Source organism: Macrotis lagotis, chromosome 5, assembly GCF_037893015.1.
Source record: "Macrotis lagotis isolate mMagLag1 chromosome 5, bilby.v1.9.chrom.fasta, whole genome shotgun sequence".
Lineage (NCBI taxonomy): Eukaryota > Metazoa > Chordata > Mammalia > Peramelemorphia > Peramelidae > Macrotis > Macrotis lagotis.
Window position 1 is genome coordinate 22,575,214 of NC_133662.1, and position 21,879 is coordinate 22,597,092.

General features: G+C 48.3%; 2 protein-coding genes across 2 annotated transcripts; one reads left to right on the forward strand and one right to left on the reverse strand.

The window, feature by feature from the left end:
- The first annotated feature begins 10,072 nt into the window (after positions 1 to 10,072).
- On the forward strand, positions 10,073 to 15,618 carry HSP90AB1 (heat shock protein 90 alpha family class B member 1). Its single transcript, XM_074237065.1, has 12 exons — positions 10,073 to 10,175; positions 11,322 to 11,468; positions 11,797 to 12,003; positions 12,095 to 12,254; positions 12,385 to 12,518; positions 12,669 to 12,974; positions 13,169 to 13,334; positions 13,454 to 13,644; positions 13,771 to 13,918; positions 14,011 to 14,279; positions 14,581 to 14,914; positions 15,234 to 15,618. Exons 2-12 carry the CDS (start codon positions 11,322 to 11,324, stop codon positions 15,341 to 15,343), a joined length of 2,172 nt encoding a protein of 723 aa, XP_074093166.1. The 5' UTR covers positions 10,073 to 10,175; the 3' UTR covers positions 15,344 to 15,618.
- Positions 15,413 to 21,459, reverse strand: SLC35B2 (solute carrier family 35 member B2). The gene is made up of 4 exons (XM_074237066.1): positions 21,292 to 21,459; positions 20,652 to 20,845; positions 20,415 to 20,569; positions 15,413 to 17,269 (listed from the first exon to the last, which is right to left on the reverse strand). Exons 1-4 carry the CDS (start codon positions 21,300 to 21,302, stop codon positions 16,331 to 16,333), a joined length of 1,299 nt encoding a protein of 432 aa, XP_074093167.1. The 5' UTR covers positions 21,303 to 21,459; the 3' UTR covers positions 15,413 to 16,330.
- Between the last annotated feature and the right edge of the window lie 420 nt (positions 21,460 to 21,879).

A 21,879-nucleotide genomic window follows, 5' to 3' on the forward strand; every position in this document is an offset into this window, starting at 1 on the left:
GCACACACACTACCCACATACAACACAGATATACATGCACACCACTACACGTACACTGTGCACACACACCACACACACTACCCACATACAACACAGATATACACGCACACTGCACACACAACAGATATACGCGCACACACACCGCGTACACTACCCACATACAACACAGATATACACGCACACACCACTACACGTACACTGCACACACAACACAAGATACGCGCGCACACCCTTGAGGCCTCAAAGGGAAGGACGCCTTGGCCGCGGGCGGCCGGCAGGGGGCGCCTCGGCTTCCCCTCCGTAACGGGGGGGGCGTTGCGCGGGGCGGGCCCCCCCGCCCGGCCCCTCCCCCTCCCTCCATCTCCAGCGCCTGGAAACTCCCAGAACTCGGCGTCCCGCAGCTGTCCTTGGGGGGGAGGGGAGGCGCCGGCCTCGCTGGCCTCATTTCACGGTGGGGGCAGGGCCGGCGCGCAGAGCGCCCCCCCCCCCCCCGCTTTGCGCTATGACGTCAGCCCTGCGGCCGCTCCCCGCGGTCCCGCGGCGCCCCCTGGCGGCCCCCGGGGCTCGCTGCGGCACGCTAACTAGGTCACGGCCGTCTGCAGGGCTGCTCCGGGGCCCGCCGTGCCCGCCGTGCCCGCGCCGCTCCGAGGCGGCCCCCCAGGCCCCTTCACGCCTCGGGCACCCCACTCGGGACGGGGAGGGCCGCGGGGCTCCCGAGCGGGCCGGGTGCACCTGTGCCAGGGAGCACCATCCCCGGCGCCAAAGCCTCTCTCCGAGGGGCGCCACGGCCGAGACTGCACCAGGGTCAACAGAAGGGAGGAGGGGGCGACGGGGGCCGAAGGGGAGTGGAGCAGAGGCGCCCCTTTGTCAGGCCTAAGCGCCCCCTTCTCAAGCCCGACCAGAAAGAACACACAAAAGGGCGAGGCAGGTGGGGGATGCTGTGACATCACCCTTCAAAGCGAGTTTTGGAACAATTTAGGAAAATCCCCAGGTCTTTCTCATAGCCTGGGTCCGCTATCCTCAAGAATCATTTCCCCCTTTTCTCCCCTCTCCAGGATGTGAGAATGATAATACTGACTCACATTTACAAAGCATTTTAAGGCTGCACATTCTTCAAGGCCAGACTTTGCCAAGAGAGATTATTATTACCGTACCCACATGCCCTGTGGATGATGCCCGCTTTCCAGCAGCATCACGCATTCCAGTGTCCCTGCACAGCCAAGTCCTGACATATAAAACACGGCCCCTCCTGCTTCACCACCACAGCACTCGCATGACTTCATTAAACCCCCTTTGCTTGGCACGCTGTCTGGTACAGCAGCTGACAAAGACAGGACGCCTCTGGTGCCAGGAGTGTGGGTGATGATTTTCCCTTTAGTCACCCCTGCCTAAACACTCTGAGAAGCTGATGGGTGCACACCTGTCTAGGTAGGGGAGGAATGTGAAGCAGATGAGGTTTTGACTTGAGGCGCCTTTCTCTTCTTTCCCTCCTGCCTCACCCCACTAGGTACCTCCCCAATGTTCCAGTTCCAATTCTGCATTAGCTATAAACTAATCCATGCTAAAAAATGGTAATTAAAAAGTAACTTCTCTATAGCAAGTATTTTTATTTCAAGGCAGGTGTGTGTGTGTGTGTGTGGGGGGGTTGTTCAGAACATTTCAGCAGTGTCTGACCTTTTCTTTACCCTGTTTGAGATTTATTGGCAAAGACACAAAAGTGAGTTCATCTGAGACATGAAGAAACTGAAGCAAACAGGGTTAATCAACATACCCAGAGTCACACAGCTATTGTCTGAGAGTGGATTTGAATTCAGGAAGAGGAGTCCCTAGGAATGACTCCAAATGATCTACTTCTTTAGGAAAATGAAAAGCCCTAAAAAGAATGGACCTCTAATGGTTAACTTGAAATTCTGATGGGAAAAAGAGAAAGGTCTCTCTCTCTACAATCCCTCAAATCAGACCCTTTACACTCTTTTTCAAAACTTTCAATAGCTCCTTGTTGCCTATATGAAAAATATAAATTTTTCAATCTGGTATTTAAGATTTGCCCTTATTTGCCTTTTCAGTTTTATTCTAAACTGCCCAAATTCTACATTCAAGCCAAACTAGATACTAGATGTTTCCCAAATTGCACATTGTATTTCCAATCTCTGACCATTATATTGTCCCATGTCTAAAATATATTACTTCAGTCTACTCAGATTCAGCTCACACCCTGGGAAGAAACCTTTTCTGACAATGACACCCCTCCACTCAAAACCCCACTAATTTACTTTCCCTCCTCAGAATACTCATAAATACTTATATCTGCACATCTATAACCAGGGGAATTAAAGTTTTTTTTTTTCAGATCAGGTCAGTTTTTAAATTAAAATTTTTTAAAACTTTTTTTCCTTTCTTGGAGTTCAGCACATTGCCTTGTACCTGGACACTTGGTTAACTGAATTGAACTGAATTCTTGAGGAGAGAGAGACAGTAGGGCTACAGGTAGTGGTTACCATCATCCAGGTCTTAAGAGTCAGAAACACCTGAGTTCAAATCCAACCTCTAACTACATAGCTCAGTTGCCCTGGGCACTTCTCTAGGATTTAGCTCCTAAATAGGAGATAAGGATTGCCATCTATGGTGCAGGGAGTGCCCCTGCAACAAGCCACCCAGTTGATGAAGTTACTGATCCATTCCTATATTACACAGTAACTGTTGGTAACAATTGTAGAACCATTCAAAAGTCAATAAAAAGCTGGCTGTGATGTCACACATTTATAATTTTCAGCTTAGCATTTCTGAACTGTAGTGAGCTAAATCAATCAATGTCCATACCAAGTTAGGAATTAATAGGGTAAGCCCTTGGGAAGGAAGGAAGCGAAGGTTCAAGGAAGAGAGGAAGAAAGGGAAGAAGAGAGAGGGAGGGAAGACAAAGAATGAGGGAGTGAAATGGGGAGAAAAAGAAGGGGAAGTGAGAGGAAGGAAAACAGGGAAGAAGGGAGGAAAGGGACAGTAAGGAAGTGTAAGATAGCACTTTATAGGTAATATATGTTATTTATCATCATCATCAGACCCCATCTCACTTTCCCTCCAATAGATTATCAGCTCCCAGAGGGCAGGGATTGTTTTGTTCTTATATACTGTGCATTACACAATAGTAATAGAATATTATTGCTCTGTAACAAATGACAATTGTGACTACTTCAGAGAAGCACAGGAGGACACATAACTAATACAATGTCAAGTAGATAGAACCAGGAAAATTATTTTCACAGTAATTAGAGCAATATAAATGGAATTAACAATAAAGGAAAACTAAACATGGGAAAATTTTAATGACCAAGTTTGACCCAGAAAAAAAAATTATCTCTCAGCTTGAAGAGATGAAATTTATGTGTGTGAGATGTTTCATTCCTTGTTCAAGGTCTGCTGATTGGTTTTGTTGAAAAAAATATATATATATGTATATTTTACAAGTTACTTTACCAGAAGTTTCTCTGGTTAGAAAATGGGATCAAGGACATATTTAGAAATCAATGTGTTATTTTAAAAAATGAATAAAACTTTAAAAAACCAAAGTGAGATAATAAATATTTTACAAATTTTAAAGAACTATATTTCACAGGTTATTTTTGCTAAGTTTGAAGTCTTTTAGCTAAAGACATGGCCTTCCTGACTTCTACCTCACTGATCCCCTGATCAAGTTATGAGAGCTTTGACTCATTATCAAAGTGTCAGGTCCTTTCAACCTTTTTGGTCTGAGGACCCCTTTCCATTCTTTTTTTTTTGTTTATTTGTCTTTTTTTTTTGACCCCTTTCCATTCTTAAAAACTGCTGAGTACCTCCTAAAGAGCTAACCACAAAGACCTCTCTTAAGCTAAAGAAAAGAGATAGTTTTCTCATTTCTAGGGTCAAACTTGGTCATCATAATTTTTCAGTATTCAGTTTCTTCTATTGTTTTTTTAGTCAGATGTATTTTAATTTTTAATTAAAGATTTCATTTATTTTGAGTTTTACAATTTTTCCCCCAATCTCATTTCCCTCCCCCCACCCCCACGGAAAGCAATTTGTCAGTCTTTACATTGTTTCCATGTTGTACTTTGATCCAAATTGAGTGTGATGAGAAATCATATCCTTAAAGAAGTTTCTTCTTGTGGGGTGGTTAGGTGTCGTAGTGGATAAAGCACCTGCCTGGGTTCAAATCTAGTCTCAGACACTTAATAATTTAGTTATTGTGTAAACCATTTTCCTGGTTCTGCCTAAAGGGGATTCTTCTCTAAAAATCAAACCCCAAAGAGTGGATTACTTATCAATATTTACCATATTAGAAATTAAAATTGGTATGATTGTGAAATTATTGATAACATGGACCCCCCCTAAAAAGGGGTCCCTGGACCACACTTTGAGAGCCACTACTCTATAGGTAGCCCCATGCAAGTTTATGCAAGTTTTATGAAAAGGGTCACAAGTTACTTTCTGATCTAGTATTTATACAGACTTTATATTTTGCAAAGCACTTTATAATTACTATCTCATTTAGTTCTCACAACAACCTTGGATGATAGGTACTATTTTTTATCCCAATTTTACAGACCAGGAAATTATTTTACAAACAGAAATTAAATGACTTGCCAGTTAGGCCCAAATTTGAACTTGGGTCTTCGAGACTCCAGGTCCAGTACTCTCCACTGAAGTAGCTGAGAATGTACAGATTCATTAGGATCTTTAACAATACAGTGGGTTATACCCAATATGATGAGATCATTTAGCTTTTGAAATACTTTGGAGACCTATAAAAACCACTCTTTTCAGCATGATCTCTTTCTAGTTTGAGCTCTCATAGGAATAACCTAGATTTGAAGCTAAGGCAGTGCAATTAGGTGACATGGTAAGTGGCAGCACTGACTTGGAGTTGGAAAGACTTGAGTTCATTTAATAATGGGAAAAATGAAATAACAAAATACCACTGCCACCACCACTACCAACTACAACAAAACAACAACCAAACCTCTGAGCTTCAGTTTCTGCATTTGTAAAATGGAGAAAAATCAAGACACCTACATTACTGCTCATGGATGTCTGGAGGATAAAATAAGATAGTATATGTAAAACATTTTTTTTTAGGCTTTTGCGAGGCAAACGGGGTTAAGTGGCTTGCCCAAGGCCACACAGCTAGGTAATTATTAAGTGTCTGAAACCGGATTTGAACCCAGCTACTCCTGACTCCAGGGCTGGTGCTTTATCCACTGCGCCACCTAGCCGCCATATGTAAAACATTTTGCAAAGCTTAAATTGTTACATAAATGTTCATTATTTTTATTATGATCATTATCATTCTTTTTCTTCTTACAAGTGCTTCTAACCTCTAATCTATCCAGAAGTATTCTGATTTTGTCCTTGCTGTGATTTCTCAGTTCATTCCCAGGCTAGCTCCCTTGTTCTGGCTACAATTTCTTCAATTTCTTCCTTTTCTTATCTTGATCCCTTGGTGAACTAGCTTGAATTAACACTCAGATCCCTCATCCTATCCCTGATCCCATCTTTCTAAACTCCTTTTCAATTAATCATGTACACCAGTGGTCTTCTTTACTCCTATTTACCTGCAGCTAAATGAAGCCAGAGAAAATCACAAAACCTTGCTGACTAGGTCCACTACAGGTATGTTGTCTAACCTCAACAAGTCCCAAATGGAAGCAAGATGATTAATCTACTCTCCCCTACTCAATTTAGAATCCCAATCTCCACAACAGCTGTTCCAAACTTTCTCCCCACTCAGCAAGCCTCCCAGAGCCCCCCCCAATTCCCCCCACTCCAGTGCCAACATCATAACCATCATCACCTCCCTCTTTCATCATAACTGCAGCTCATGCTTGACTTAAAAAATTAAGGTCATTCTTTATCTCATCTCATTGAAATAGCTTGCTCAACTAACTCCTTCACTCTGGTCATTAATGAAAATTTGGCCCTTCTCTGAGGCTCTCTCTTGCTTCTGTTCATCCCCAATCTTTTTTTTTTAAGATTTTTGCAAGGCAGAGTTAAGTGGCTTGCCCAAGGTCACACAGCTAGGTAATTATTAAGTGTCTGAGACCTGATTTGAACCCAGGTACTCCTGACTCCAGGGCTGGTGCTTTAGCCACTGGGCCACCTAGCTGCCCCTCCCAATCTTTTTATAATCAATTTCTGGGTTTCTTTCTTTCTCTTTTTTTCTCTCCCCTTTCTCCTACTATTTTTTCCCTCTTTCCTCTCCTTTCTCTTTCTTTTTATAATTTCTCCTCTCCTTTCCCTCTCTTTCCTTTTCTATTTCTTTCTCTTTTCCTTTCCCTCTCTTGCTCTCTCCAACTTTCTTTTTCTATCTTTCTCTCTTCTCTGCCTCTACCTTTCCTCTTTCCCTGCTGCCCATAAAATACTATCAAATCTCCTCTATCCTTAGAAAATCTTTACTTGAGCCTACCAACACTGCTATCTATCCTCTTGTATCTAGATCTCCCCTTTACAGCTAAACTTCTAGGGAGAAAAAACAACATAAAAAAACATAAAAAAAATCCAAACTATCTACCCTCATTGCTCCTGTTTTCATTTCCTCTCTTACTTTCTAAACCCTTGGCAATCTGGCTCCTGCCTCCATCATTCAACTGAAACTATCCTTCTCTTTGTTTTTCTCGAGCCTCAACGCTCTGGACTGTCTCATGGCATTTGATATTATTTATTTTTATTTTTTTAGGTTTTTGCAAGGCAAATGGGGTTAAGTGGCTTGCCCAAGGCCACACAGCTAGGTAATTATTAAGTGTCTGAGACCGGATTTGAACCCAGGTACTCCCGACTCCAAGGCTGGTGCTTTATCCACCTAGCCGCCCCATTTGATATTATTATTAATAATTTTTACTTCCTAAGATTTTCTAGGATAGTAAATAGAACCTAGATATTCAATCTTCTCTGGACTTTTGTGACCCTACTCTCTCCTACTTTGCTTTCTTCCTGATTACTTACACCTCAGCATATCCATATAATGGCCACTAATTATGGGACTCTATTTTGGGCTCTCTCCTCTCTCATCAGTTCCCAAGAGTTTAACCATCATCACTACAAAGATGATTCCTAGAGTTATCTATCCAGACCTAGTTTCTGTCCTGAGATCCAGGCTCATGTGGACAAACTGCCTTTTGGAAATCTTGAATTGGAGGTCTCATAATTATCCGAAATTCAAAATGTTCAAAAGTGAACTCATTATCAATCTCCCAACCCTAAAACCTTCCCCTCTTCCAAATTTTACTATTACTGTATCGTAGGGGAAGTAATTTGCATGCAGCTGTGACAACCACAGGCAGGGATTTGAAATTCAATAAATCTAGTAGCTTCTTAAGGCTGAATTAATTAAATGACTAAATACAGTCTGCAAATGAGGTTAGAAATATCCAAATGGCATATTTTCTGCCCTTACCAGAAATCTCCCCAAGATGTACAATTTTTCCACCCCTGGGGTCTCTCATACTTCTAATTGATTGATCCATGGCCTGTTATTTCTACCTTCACATCTCTTGTGGCTATGCCCTGTTCTCTTTGATCAATTAGCTAATGCCCTATGTATATGAAGTTTGAGTTTGAAAGATTTGAGAGGTCAAATCTTGCTCAATACTTGCAGAATCATATAACCTCTCATGGGGACTATTTTAACAATAGCCTTCTAAATGAGTTTCTCTGCCTCATTTTTCCCCAATCGCTCTCTGTCTCTCTCTCTCACACACACACACACACACACACACACACACAATTTTTCTAAAGGGTATGTTGGACCATTTTCTCAATAGACTCCAGTGGCTCCCTCCAGGAATCCTTTCTAGATTCTGGACCAACATTATCTAATTACCTCCAGATCAAATTTAAAATATTTTTAAATGCAAGGCTGCTCCTAAACTGGCTCCTTCTACCTTTCTAATCTTCTTATACTTTGTTCCCTTCCACAAACTCAATTATTCAGCAACATTGACATCTTTGCTGTTCCTCACAGTGCATGAGCTTACACCCTCACAGTGTGGAGGACAGGTCAGGGGTGTGTGTGCCAGCTTGTTTTGGAATGGCTTTGTCAATAGTTCATTCTTCACCCACACTGGGGATAGCCCAAGAGGGGCCAGAGGGGTCCCTTAAATTCCTGGAAAACTTGAACACTTTGCACACATTCTCCCAGTATAATAGGGAAATAGGAATCACACAGATGATTGTTAGTTGTTTCAGTCCTGTCTGACTTTTCATGACCCCATCTCTTGGCAGATACTGGAGTGGCTTTCTATTTCCTTCTCAGCTCATTTTACAGATGAGGCAACTGAGGCAAAGAGGGTGAAATGACTTGTGCAGTTACCCAGTTTTGAGGCTGTATTTGAACTCTTTCTGATTCCAAGCCCAGAGCTTAATCCATTTTGCCAGAAGAACTAAATTTCATCTGGAGTCAGGAGTACCTGGGTTCAGTCTGACCTCAGATACTTGATAATTACCTAGCCGTGTGGCCTTGGACAAGTCACTTAACCCCATTTGCCTTGAAAAACCCTAAAAAAACCCCCCAAAACAAAACTAATTTTCATCTCCTGTTTCTGATTCCTGGAATGGTTTCCTTCTTCTGCCTCTGCCTCTTAACTTTCCCAGTTTCCTTCAAGTGAAAATCTTACCAGAAGAATGCCCTAGCTGGTTGATCCCCCATTCTAAAGCCTTACCCTCTGAGGTTACTTTTTCTTTTTTTTTGCAAGGCAGTGGGGTTAAGCCGCTTGCCCAAGGCCACAGGGCTAGGTAATTATTAAGTGTCTGAGGCTGGATTTGAAGTCAGGCACTCCTGACTCCTGGGTCGGCGCTCTATCCACTGCGCCGCCTAGCCCAAGGTTACTTTCTCAACTACCTATTTACAGGTTGTCTTCCCCATGAAATCTGGAGCTGACTCCTTGAGGGCAGGCATCTTTTTCCCTTTCTTTTCTCCGGGGAGGTCTTTGCACCTCCCCAGTACTTAGCCCGCCGGCTGGCCTGTTCCCTGCGTGTGCATTGCTGCGCTTCCTTCCTCTTCAGTGCTGCCCAGCCTGCTGCTGGGAGCTGGGGCGCGCACTGTCCGGCAGGCTTTCCGCGCCCTGCACTCTCCTCTCCAGGGCTGACCTGCGGAAGAACAAATGCGAATCGTAGACATGAGAGTCCTGGGAATTTCTCAAGTCATTCTATTTTAGCCCCCGAACTAGTAACAAGTCGGGCCCTGCCAAGTCCCTCCTCCCAGGCGCTGTGGCCCCACGGGGCACGCGGGCGGGCGAGGCTTCCCTCCCCGCAGACGTCAGGTCTTTGTAAAAGCCCAGGTACAGGCCGCGGGGCCCCCGGTGCGGGGCGGTCGGGGCAGTGCCGGTGTGTGCGCGCATTCCTCACCCATGCCCACGCTCCTGCAACACGTGTGCCTCTTGGGGAGCCCTTCTCCCCCTTCTCCCCCTTCCAGCGGGATGGGGAAAGGGGAGCCACAACAGCAGAGCGGAGGGCGCAGGCCTTCCGAGCGCTTCCCGCTGCCCTGGGGCCCGGGGGGCCCGGGGGGCCGGAGGGGGAAGGGCAGGGAAGGCCTCGGGCCGGGGGCTGGGGGGGGGGGGGCTGGCGTGGGGGAGGGGCCCGGCGCTGCGGGGCGCCCGGGCCGGCGGGGGCGGGGCCAGCGGCGAGACTGGCGTGGAAACTGCTGGAAGGCCGCAGCGCCGCCGCCAGCCGCGGCGTCCGCCGCCCCGCCCCTCGGCAAAGAGTCCCGGGGAGCCCGCCGCCGCCCCGCCCCCGCCGGCCGTCCCGCGGGGACACCCGTTTTGGGGGTGAAACAGGCGGCGCCGCCCCCGCCACGCTCCCCTGCCGGCGGCTCGGGCCCCCGCCCCCACGCGGGCCCGGGGGGGGGGGGGCCGGAGGAGGCTGCGGCGGCCTCGCGGCGGGTCGCGTCCCCGGGTCCGGCAGCGCCTCAGGCCGCCGGCCCGGCCTCCCGCGGTCCTTTCTGGAAGGCAGCCCCGCCCCGCCCAGCTCTGCGCGGCCGCGGTCCCTTTAAGGCGGAGGGATCCGGGCGGCGGCGGCTCGGCGCCGCGGCGCATATATAGGGCGGGCGGGGGCGGCCGGCAGCTTCTCTTGTGCCGCGCTGCGCTCGGGGCCGTGTCCGTGCAGCCGCTGCGCCTCCGTCCCGACCCGGCCCGCTCCGCCCGACCCGCACGGTGACGTATCCGCCCGGGTCCCTCTCCTACTCCCTAGTCTAGGCTCCTAGGTGGGGCGCCCGACCAGGCTTCGGGCCGCCGCCGCTCGCGCCCCGCTTCTCCGTGCTCGGCGCCCATCCCCCTGCTGCCCCGTGCCCGCGGGGCGGCCGTGCCCGGGCCGCACGTGCGGGGGGAGGCGCGGGCCTTACCCGGCCGGGGCCGCACGTGGTGGCAGCGCCGGCCCGGGCCGCTGCCATGTTGGGCTCCGCTGCCACTTCCGGCGGCTACGGGGAGCGCGAGGGGTGGCGGGGTGACTCAGCACGTGCGGGCCCGCGCCGGGAGGCGGCCTTCTCCTCCTCCGGGGCCCGCTGTGTTCTTTTTGCTTAATTTTGGTTATTATCGACACGTGATTTTTCGGTAGGGTGGGGCTCGAGAAGGGAGCAGGTTCTGGAACATTCCGGGGGCTCCCTCCTCCTCGGGCCCAGATTGTTCTGGAAGCTTCTGGAGCCGCGCGCCCCGCCCAGGTGCCCGGATGCAGGGATGGCGTCCGAGCCCCCAAGCCGAGATGGCGGGGACGTGGTGCCCAGGGGGTGGGGTAGGGGAGTCTCCTCCCCGGGGCGCCCCATCTTGGTGCCGAGGGGCAGGACGCGGCCCTTTGTCCGCATCCTTTGTCATCCCGGACCTGGTTCCCCTCCCCCACCCGCGTGGGGGCGGGGGCTGCCCTGAGATTCGGTTACTTTGTATCACATGCCCCACCCGGGAGCCTTGTGGAGAGGCTGATGCGGGCTGCGGTGCCCGGCTTGTCGCCTCGTGGCGCCCGGCTGTGCTGAGGAGCCGATTGAGCGTGGGGGGGGCGTGTTAGACTGAGATGGTACTCCTTGGATTTTTTCTCTAGTTCTGGGAATCCGTCTGGGTTAATGAAATCTTTAAAATTCAATTTTTTTACCCTAGGTGCAAAGTCACTGGGGTGTCTGGTAGGGGCTTTTAGGAAAGTATAGAAATGCTTTTTAAATACGTCATCGTCTTACTGGACATTTACCATTTAGGATTCTTGGGTTGTCTCAAAACAACAAACTCTAGTATTCGGGATTTTTTTTATCTCTGATTCGTGCAGAGTGAAAGGGTAAAGCCAGATGCTTAATTGTATCATATTTTTTCCGTTTGAAGATGCCTGAGGAAGTACAGCATGGAGAGGAGGAGGTGGAGACTTTTGCCTTTCAGGCAGAGATTGCCCAGCTTATGTCCTTGATTATCAACACCTTTTATTCCAACAAGGAAATATTCCTTAGAGAGATCATTTCCAATGCCTCTGATGTAAGTGACAACTACTGATAATTTAATGGTACCCTGGTGAATGGATAGAACAAGGGTGGTATTCTCAATCCTTTTTTCCTCTGGTTAGTTGCATTAAACCCCATGGGAGGGGATGAGAGGGTTATACATCACAATTACTAAAGAAGATTGTTAAGTCACATACAGGGGAGTTCCTGATAAATTGGAAACTATATTTGATCAGGACAATTTATAAGTGGTTAATATTGATTGATGGCCTTTAGGAAAAGGGGAACAGCCAGGGTGGGTCCCTTGAGGGGCTTACCTTGTCTTGCAGAGATAAAACAGGTAGACCTCTTCTTTCTCCCAGGCCCTGGACAAAATCCGCTATGAGAGTCTGACAGATCCTTCCAAATTGGACAGTGGTAAAGAACTGAAGATTGACATCATCCCCAACCCTCAGGAGCGTACTCTGACCTTGGTGGACACTGGTATTGGCATGACAAAAGCTGATTTGATTAATAACTTGGGAACCATTGCCAAGTCAGGCACCAAAGCTTTCATGGAAGCTTTGCAGGTAAGACACCTGCCCTTTTATTTGTCTCTAAGGTTTTTTGATGTGAACCTTTGCCTTTCAGTATCTGCAATTTTTCTCTTCTTTCATGTAGGCTGGAGCAGACATCTCCATGATTGGTCAGTTTGGTGTGGGATTCTATTCTGCTTATCTGGTGGCAGAGAAGGTAGTTGTCATCACTAAGCACAATGACGATGAGCAGTATGCCTGGGAATCTTCTGCAGGAGGCTCCTTCACAGTTCGTGCTGACCATGGTACGTAACTTAGAATTGACATGAATGAGATGTCTCTGAATCAGGATGTGTCTGTTTGTAAGATTTATGCGTCTTTATGTTAGTCTTTCTTTTTCAACTGTTATGACACTGGTTAAACTTCTTAATTCAGGTGAGCCTATTGGCAGGGGCACCAAGGTGATCTTACATCTGAAAGAAGATCAGACAGAGTATTTGGAAGAGAGACGGGTCAAGGAGGTTGTAAAGAAGCACTCACAGTTCATTGGCTATCCTATCACACTCTATGTGAGTACCAACTAGCACTAGCCTTTATTCTTAGTATAATTGGTGATAATGCTCACAAGGGATGACCTGCCTTTTTCCCTTGCTTAAACCATTCAGATTATTTTTGCTTTTGAACTGGTGCAGACCTAATTTGGATTTGATTGCTTTCAGTTGGAGAAAGAACGTGAGAAGGAAATCAGTGATGATGAGGCTGAAGAAGACAAAGAGAAAGAGGAAGAAGAACCGGCTAAAGATGAAGAGAAACCCAAGATTGAAGATGTAGGATCTGATGAAGAAGATGAAGGCAAGGACAAGAAGAAGAAAACCAAGAAAATCAAGGAGAAATACATTGATCAGGAAGAGCTGAACAAGACTAAACCCATCTGGACACGGAACCCTGATGACATCAGCCAAGAGGAATACGGCGAGTTTTATAAGAGCCTTACCAATGATTGGGAAGATCACTTAGCTGTAAAGGTAAGAAAATCCTGAGGGCAAATGATAAGTTTGGTACAGACTGTTGTGGATGTTAGTGAAAGACTGGCAGGCAGTTGATTCTGTCTTCAGTCTCCAATGTTATTCTGCACAATTTTTTTCTCAGAGAAACATTGAACTTGTTAGCCATATGCTGAACCTAGGTTATTTTTTTAAATTGTTCTTTGCTTCCCTAGCATTTCTCTGTGGAAGGTCAGCTGGAATTCAGAGCTCTGCTCTTCATCCCCCGCCGGGCTCCTTTTGATCTTTTTGAAAATAAGAAGAAAAAGAACAACATTAAGCTGTATGTGCGGCGTGTGTTCATCATGGACAGTTGTGATGAGCTTATTCCAGAGTATCTTAGTAAGTGTTCTTATGACAGTTTGAGTGGATTTGCCATTGTTTCCTTTTTAGATGTTAAAGCTGAAAAATTTTTGTCCCAACAAATGGTGATTGGCTATTTTTATCTTGCTTTTTCCTAGATTTCATCAGAGGTGTGGTGGACTCTGAGGATCTGCCCCTTAACATTTCCAGAGAGATGCTGCAGCAGAGTAAGATCTTGAAGGTCATCCGTAAGAATATAGTCAAAAAGTGTCTGGAGCTCTTCTCCGAATTGGCAGAAGACAAAGAGAATTACAAAAAGTTTTATGAGGCCTTTTCAAAAAATTTGAAGGTGAGCGAGCACCTCTAGATTAATTGAATACCTTTCTTTGGGATTTGAATTGAGCCAAAGGGCTTTGACTGGACATCAGCCTTAGCTGTGAACTTTGAGGCTAATTTGTCCTTTTCTTCCCCAAAGCTTGGAATCCATGAGGATTCAACCAACAGGCGCCGCTTATCTGAACTGCTACGGTATCACACATCTCAGTCAGGAGATGAAATGACTTCTTTGTCTGAATATGTATCTAGAATGAAGGAAACCCAGAAATGCATCTACTATATCACTGGTAAGCTGAGCTAGATCTTCAATTTGGGATTTGGTTGAGGGTGTGTTGCTTATGACATACATGCTGGTCTCTAATCACTTTATAACTTGCAGGTGAGAGTAAAGAACAAGTGGCCAACTCTGCTTTTGTGGAAAGGGTACGGAAACGTGGTTTTGAAGTAGTTTACATGACAGAGCCCATTGACGAGTACTGCGTGCAACAGCTAAAGGAATTTGACGGGAAGACCCTTGTCTCTGTTACTAAGGAAGGCTTAGAACTTCCAGAGGATGAAGAAGAAAAGAAAAAAATGGAGGAGAGCAAGGCAAAATTTGAGAACTTGTGCAAGCTAATGAAGGAAATTTTGGATAAGAAGGTTGAGAAAGTAAGTGAAACTTGAGAAATATAAGATTATTTTCAATAGTTGGATCCTTCTTATGAGCCTTTGGGAAATTGACCTCCTTAACTATTTTATCCTGTGTTATGTATGTCCTTTATGGCATCATTGCAACCAATGTTCAGTCATATTTCTTATAGCCTTTTTGTGTGCTAGAAAGCTATTTTATAATTTAGTATAAATTAACATGCCCTAAATGGTGTCATGAAGTGTGCTGCTACTTTTAAGTGGGCCTCAATCCAGGCCATTGGTGGCTGATACTTAAAATTTAATAATGTAATGTTCCTAGGTGACAATCTCCAATCGACTGGTGTCCTCGCCCTGTTGCATTGTGACTAGCACATATGGCTGGACAGCTAACATGGAACGTATCATGAAGGCACAGGCCTTGAGAGACAACTCCACAATGGGCTATATGATGGCCAAGAAGCACCTGGAAATAAATCCAGATCACCCCATTGTGGAGACTCTCCGGCAGAAAGCTGAAGCTGACAAGAATGACAAGGCTGTGAAAGACCTGGTGGTGCTGCTTTTTGAGACTGCTCTGCTGTCTTCAGGCTTCTCCCTTGAAGATCCCCAGACTCACTCAAATAGAATTTACCGCATGATTAAGCTGGGTCTTGGTGAGTATGATCTTGATCATGAAAGTTATATCCATTTGAAAAGATAGGCGAGAGCCTACACTGACTGAAAGTTTTTCCTGAGACTTTAGTACAGTCAGTAACAGGTTTCTCGTTCTGTAAAGTGTTGTAAACTCTGTAGTCCAGCTACTAAGAAGGGGAGGAATCTTTTCTAATAAGGATTTTATGTGTGTGTATAATAGATACATAAATCCCCCCCTTGGAGAGACTGGATTATTTCGTGATCTTTAAATCCTTGGTAACTGATTCAGGAAAAATGGCTAAAGCAGTGTATTTTAATCTACCTTTTTTCTTTCCTAAGGCATTGATGAGGATGAGGTGACAGCAGAAGAACCCAGTGCTGCTGTTCCTGATGAGATTCCTCCACTTGAAGGAGATGAAGATGCATCCCGCATGGAGGAGGTGGATTAGACAAAGCTCTGCATCAGACCCCACCCTCTGTATAGTTCCTTGTGTTTCCCCACAGCAGCAGTAGAGGCCCTGTCCTGCCTGGCTCCATCTGCCAATGTGTAGTGGTTTTTTTTTTTCCCTTCTGTTCTCCAGTGTATTAGGGCAGGGCTTTACAGGGTCCCTGTTCCCCCTCTCCTAATCCGGGGAGTAGGATATTGTGTATTGTGGGCTGTTAATGTTTATTTTGTTCTGAAATTAAGTATACAGAATAAAGAGAATGCAGTTTTTACATGGAACACTTGCAGCTTGGTACTTTTAATTGAAAACCTGAGTTTATTTCTCTTGAAGATTTAACCCACAATCACCAAATTCAAGTTTGTTGGCAGTTTCAGGAAACTGAGTTGTAGTGCAGGTTTGTTTGGCAGTGACTGGCAGGCCGGTCCCCCAACCTTAACCACATGTTCCCACCCTGTCCCCAATTGCATACACAGGGTCCATCCCCTTGCAGCATTTTTTAATTCAGTAAAAGTTACATTTTTGAAGTACCAAAACTTGGGCTTGGCCCAATAAGGATAAACTGGTTTGGTGAAGCCATTCCTCCACCCCTGCCACACTAGGGACCAGCAGCAACCTAGAACTCCTTGTGCTTTTCTCACCAGGAAGGAATATATAGCTCTGAAGGGTCAGGAGAGATTAAGAGCCAGAGCTCTCAAGATAAGGTTGTGCTGGCCTGGCACTAGGGAGGGGAACAACAGTAGAAACCGGTCGGCAGGGGGCAATTGCAGTGTAACAAAACTGAATATACTGGAGGGGGGAGGGAAACAGGGCTGGGTGTACCTTGAAATCAGGATTCATGATTCTTAAGGCAAAGGTGGAAGTTGCCCCCAGGCCCCAACAGTGGAAGGAGCTAGTGTGTGACCTTAGGGAAAAAAAACACTTCTCCAGCCATAAAAGGAAGAAAATCCAAAAATAAAGGGTTAATTCTTCCTGAACATTTTCCCCTTAATATCAGACCTTTTGTATGGGAGCCTCATTTGGAGGTGCTTTCTTGCCCCGCTGTTTCAAGCGCCCTTTGGCATATACTCGAAGGAAGAGGGCAGCAAAAACAACAGCCATGCCCATACCCCCTACCACAGTGACAGTGTGGTCATAAATTAGACAAGAAAGAAAAATAGCCAAGGCCTGACGCAGGGTCATGATAATAGTGAAAGTGGCAGCACCAAACTGCCCAATGGTATAGAAAATGAAGAGCTGGCCAAAGGCTGAACAGACTGATAGCAACAGAGCATGGGCAGCAAACTCTCCATGTCGCCCCATGAACCTCATTGCCTCTACCAGGGCCCCTTGTTGTATCAGTGAGCCTACTGTGAGGAGGCAAGAAAAGAGGTTGACCCCAAACATCATTTGCACTGAGGACATCTTGTAAGCAAATAGGGCATCTTGCCAGTTGGAGGTAAAGCTGTCAAAAAGGATGTAGCCAGCAAGCAGGATGAAGCCTGAGAATGTGGTAGCAGGGGAAAAATGGTGCTCAGGCCCATTGGACAACAGGAACATGCTTACCCCAACAGAAATGAGGATAGCAGTCAGGTATTCCCAGTGCTCATAGCTGCGATGGGATACCAGTTTACCCATTAGCATAACAGGGATCACTTTGGAGGCCTTTGCCAGTACCTGTGTGGGGAAGCTGACAAATTTGAGGGCCTCATACTGGCACCAGCTGCTAAGGATGTTGGAGAGACTGGCAAAGGAGTATTGGTACATAGGTGCCCCATGCCGGGGCTGTTTGCAGAGTACACAACAAAGGCCAGCCACCGTCAATGCTAGCACTCTGTTCATCAGCACCAGGAACTGGGAATCAGTGAAACGCTCTCCAGGCACTTTATCTGTAGCCCCATAGTTTCGTGTCATTACTCGCTCTTGCAGTACTCCCCAAGTCAGGTATGATGCCTGGGAGAAACAGGAGAGACAAGTTAGGAACTCAGTAACAAAATAAAGTAAGACAAAAGACCAAAAAAATGGAGAGAAATATGCATAGGGTATAGAGAAGAAAACTGGGGAGAGAAAATAGAGGTATAGTGAGTCTAAGAGGTAAAACAGAAGACAATGCTCCCTTTCCAGAGAAAAGTCAGTAACATTAAAACACAATTATCTCTTGCTTTAAGAGTCCAATTTTATCATTATAAATGTTAACAGGGACTGGAGTTATTCCCACTCCATCTACACATTTGAGTCAGAAACTGAACAAAACATCAGTTCTGGGCCTGTTGTCTTTGGTTGTACTTCCAGAGTCATAAGACTTGCAAAGGATGATAGATAGCCTAGCCACTGATACCCTGAGGGACTATGGGAAACTGGAAAAGCACAAGCTCCATCTGCAGGTCTTACTCTGAGAATGTTCCATTCACTGTTTAGTTACTGCGACCTCATCACTTTGTCTTCATTAACTTTCAATTTTGTATATCTCATCTAATAATTGCATTTGAATTTTGATTCTTCAAAGAATTATAAAAATGTTTAAGCCTGCCTAGATTGCCTTGATATGGGTAAAATCATAATATTTGAATTAATTTGTCAATGTGGGGGTCCATAAGAGGGGAGTATACATACACACACATACATACATGCAAGCCACATGGATACAACTGTATTCCCAAGTCAAACATGATAATCAGTACGTGTAACTCAGAAATATTTATTATCTAACAATCCAAATGAGAGGTAGAGGGGATCACCTTTTTTTTTTAGGTTTTTTTTTGTTTTGCAAGGCAAACAGGGTTAAGTGGCTTGCCCAAGGCCACACAGCTAGGTAATTATTAAGTGTCTGAGACCGCATTTGAACCCAGGTACTCCTGACTCCAGGGCTGGTGCTTTATCCACTGCCATGCGCCACCTAGCTGCCCCATCCTACTTGTTTTCTAATCCACAGACTCTTAATTAAGTCTCCCTAGTAGATCCTCCATGGCAAGCATCATATTTGGGAAAAGAATCTTAAAGGGGAAAAATGGGAATATTGTCAGCACAAATCAACAATATCCATCACCCCCTTCTCCTTGAGCATCTTCTCTCTAGATCTTCAAGATTTCACTCTCTCCTAGTTCTCCCTCATGGCTGCTGGATCTCTGTCCAAATCACATCCACTAATGATAGGTATTCTCCAGGGCTGTGTCCTCTTTTTTTTTTTTAAATATTATTTCACTTTGTGATTTCACTGGTTCTTTCCTCTGACACTATCAGCATCCTACTGCAAGCCCTCAACACCTCACACCCTGCTCAAATTTGACCACTCTAGTTCATCTTTCAGATGCCAAACTAATCTTAAAGAGCAGATCTGATTATTAAAATTACCTCATTCAATAAACTTTAATGGATTCAAGATCAAATATCAAACACTATTTAGCATCTGAAGTCCTTCATAAGCTGTCCAGTCATCTTTCATCTCAGACCCCTTTACCTTACTCTGTGATCCAAGGACATTCACTACCTTCTTGTCAAATCAACACTCCCTCCAACACAGACCCTTTTTACAGACTCACCCATGTATACCCTCCCTTCTCTCCTCCTGCCTTCTTTCAAGTTCTGGTAAAAAAAATCTGCCATCTTCTACAAGAAACCTTTCCTGATCCCACTTAATTCTTAATTCTAGCCCCTTGTTTATTTCTGATTACCTCTCAATTTCGAGCAGCTAGGTGGTCCAGTGGTTACAACACTGGCCTTAGATTCAGGAGTTGAGTCTGACCTCAGACACCTGACATAATAGCTGTGTGACCTTGGGTAAGTCACTTTAACCCTGTTTGCCTCACACCCAGGGCCATCTCCAGTCATCCTGACTCATATCTAGCCACTGGACCCAGATGGCTCTGGAGGAGAAAGTGAGGCTGGTGACTTGGCTTAGCATGCCCTCACTCAAATCCAGTTTATATGCTTGTCAGAACACCACCTCCCTGATGTCATGGTCTTCTTAAAAAAAAAAATGAAGGACAAACATTATCTCTCAATTTATTTTGCCTATACTTTGTACATGATTTTTGCATGTTGTCTCTATCAGATTGTGAACTCCTTGAGGGCAGGAGCTGTCTTTTGCTTACAATGTCAGCACTTAGATAGAACGTTGTAGTCTTTAGCAAAAATGTAGGTTGTTGGGGGCGGCTAGGTGGCACAGTGGATAGAGCACTGGCCCTGGAGTCTGGAGTAGCTGAGTTCAAGTCCTGCCTCAGACACTTAATAATTACCTAGCTGTGTGGCCTTGGGCAAGCCACTTAACCCCATTGCCTTGCAAAAACTAAAAAAAAAAATAGGTTGACTTGAGAAGAATACAGAAAGGTTCACAGCTCAGTCCAGCTTTAGAGACTGTAGCACAGATAACTAGGGAGAAGGGGCAGAAGCCACATCCCGTCATCAGTAACACTGCTGGCACCATGCTGGTATGGAAACAATGATTTGGATTGAGGGGCCCTGGATTCCAATCCAAGTTCTCTCACAGTAGTGATGTTGGACAAGTCCCTTCACCAACTTGGGCTTAGGTTTCTTCATCTGTCAAAGATGACATCCAAAGTCCTTCTTAGCACCCAAGCCTCTGACCCCTTGCTGATCAGCCCTCCTCACTCTTCTTCCAGGCCCTTCCTTCCTATTCAACCTTGCCTAAACTCCTCATCCCACACATCGGTACTGTGGGAAGATAACAGAGGAGGAGGATAAGAGTGCCTCTGCCCTTAGGAGAGCTCAGTGAGAGGCTGGTGCTGAACTTGGAGGCAGGAAGACCCTGGTTCAAATCCTGCCTCAGTCACGGACTAGTTAGGCGACTTCTGCCTCAGTTTCTACATCCGGAAGATAAGTATAATAGCAGTACCTACTTTGTAGGGTTGTAGTTGAGAATCAAAGGAGATCACCCCCCTTGTCTGTCTTGGTGTAGAGTCCATCACAAAGCACCTATGATAAGGATCAATCCTTCCTCCTTAATCCAACCCCGTAGGTGTCTTTGCCCCACTCTGATGCTGCCAAATGGCCGTGGGGCCCCGTCACTGGCACAACCGGCCCACCCGTGCTGCACAAGTCATTCAGAGGAGCCAAGATGCGGCCTCTTCCCTCGGCCTACCTGGAGCCCCCCGGCGCAGAACAGCAGCTTGAGGACCTGCCGGGTTCTGGTGGGTTCTGGTGGCTCTGCGCGGGGGCCTGCCGAGGGCTCCTCCGGGGGCTTCAGCTCGTTACCAAAAACACAGTCCCGGACAACGGGGAAGCAGAGGCCTCGGCCTGTGGAAAGGGTTCGTTTAGTGGGGGGCGTGGCGGCGGCCCCCGCCCCCCCCCCCCCCGCTGCCCCCCTCCTCAGACGCACCTGTCTCCAGGTAGTTCCTTCGCTTGAAATACTGGACCAGCAGGTAGCCGGGCACCAGGAGGCTGGCGTAGCCCGCGGCGTTCACCAGGAAGCGGACCAGCCAGAGCTCGGCCCAGCGCTCCGAGGCGGCCCCCGGCGCCTCCCCCGCCACGGCCAGCGCGGGGCCGGCGGCCAGCAGCAGCGCGGCCCCCCACCTACGGGGCGGACGAGGCGCGGTGGGGGGGGGGCCGGGGGCGTCGCTGCCCCCGGGCCCGGGCCCCCCGCGGCCCGGACCAAGCCGCTCCCCGGGGCGGGGCGCCCCGCCTCCCGGGCCGCACCAGCCCCTGGTGTTCCGGGCCTTGGCGCCGCCCGGCCCCATCCCCATCCCCATCCCCGGCCCCGGCCCCGGCCCCATCCCCGGCCCCATCCCCGGTCCCATCCCCGGCCCCGGCCCCGGCCCCGGCCCCATCCCCATCCCCATCCCCGGCCCCGGCCCCGGCCCCATCCCCATCCCCATCCCCGGCCCCGGCCCCGGCCCCGGTCCCATCCCTATCCCCGGCCCGGCCCCGGCCCCGCGGCTCCCTCCCGGCCTGCCGCCCCGAGGGCGGTCACGTGGAAGGTGAGGGGTGGGTCACGTGGGGGTCCCGCCGCCCGCGCTCACCTGCGGGCCATGGTCGCGGCCGCCCGGGGGGGAGGGGGGAGGGGGATCCGGGGCGCGCGGGGGAGGGGGGGAAGGGAGAAGGGGAGGATTCCGAGGCTCCCGGGGAGCTGCCGCCACCGCGTCCTCCTCTTCCTCCTCCCCTGGACCGAAGGGGCCGCCGGAAGTGTCCGCCGGCAGCCTCCCCGCCCCCCCCGGGGCTCCGACTCCTGCCACGCAACACAGCCTCGGGCGGGCGGCGCCCCCGCTGCAGCGCCGCCGGCGGCCGGGAGGGGCAGCGCGGCTCCGGAGCCTCCCCGGCGCCCGCCCCGCAGCGCCCCTGGCGGTCCGCAGCGCGCGGGGCAGCCTCGGCCCGGCCACGGCGCCCCCTCGCGGCCCGAGGGGGAACCCCGAGGCACGCGCGCGGCGGGGACGCGCCCCCTCCTGCCGCGCGCTCGCCCTCCGGGGCCTCAAGCGCCCCCTGCCCGGGGGCGCCGCCTGCTCGGGGGCGCCGGCCCGAAAGACCCCCCGCCGGCGGCGTCCGGGGCCCTCCCCGAGCCCAGCCGCGGCCTCTGGCCTTTCCTTGGGATCCCGGGGGTCGGCTCGGGCTCA

Excerpts from the sequence above, each read along its gene's own strand:
- HSP90AB1 (XM_074237065.1), top strand. The coding sequence starts at position 11,322 with ATGCCTGAGGAAGTACAGCATGGAGAGGAGGAGGTGGAGACTTTTGCC. Across the intron at positions 12,975-13,168 it reads AAGATCACTTAGCTGTAAAG|CATTTCTCTGTGGAAGGTCA; the intron begins GTAAGAAAATCC and ends TTGCTTCCCTAG. Across the intron at positions 14,915-15,233 it reads CATGATTAAGCTGGGTCTTG|GCATTGATGAGGATGAGGTG; the intron begins GTGAGTATGATC and ends TTCTTTCCTAAG.
- SLC35B2 (XM_074237066.1), bottom strand. Across the intron at positions 20,570-20,651 it reads AAGGAACTACCTGGAGACAG|GCCGAGGCCTCTGCTTCCCC; the intron begins GTGCGTCTGAGG and ends CCCTTTCCACAG. Across the intron at positions 17,270-20,414 it reads TCTGCGCCGGGGGGCTCCAG|GCATCATACCTGACTTGGGG; the intron begins GTAGGCCGAGGG and ends TGTTTCTCCCAG.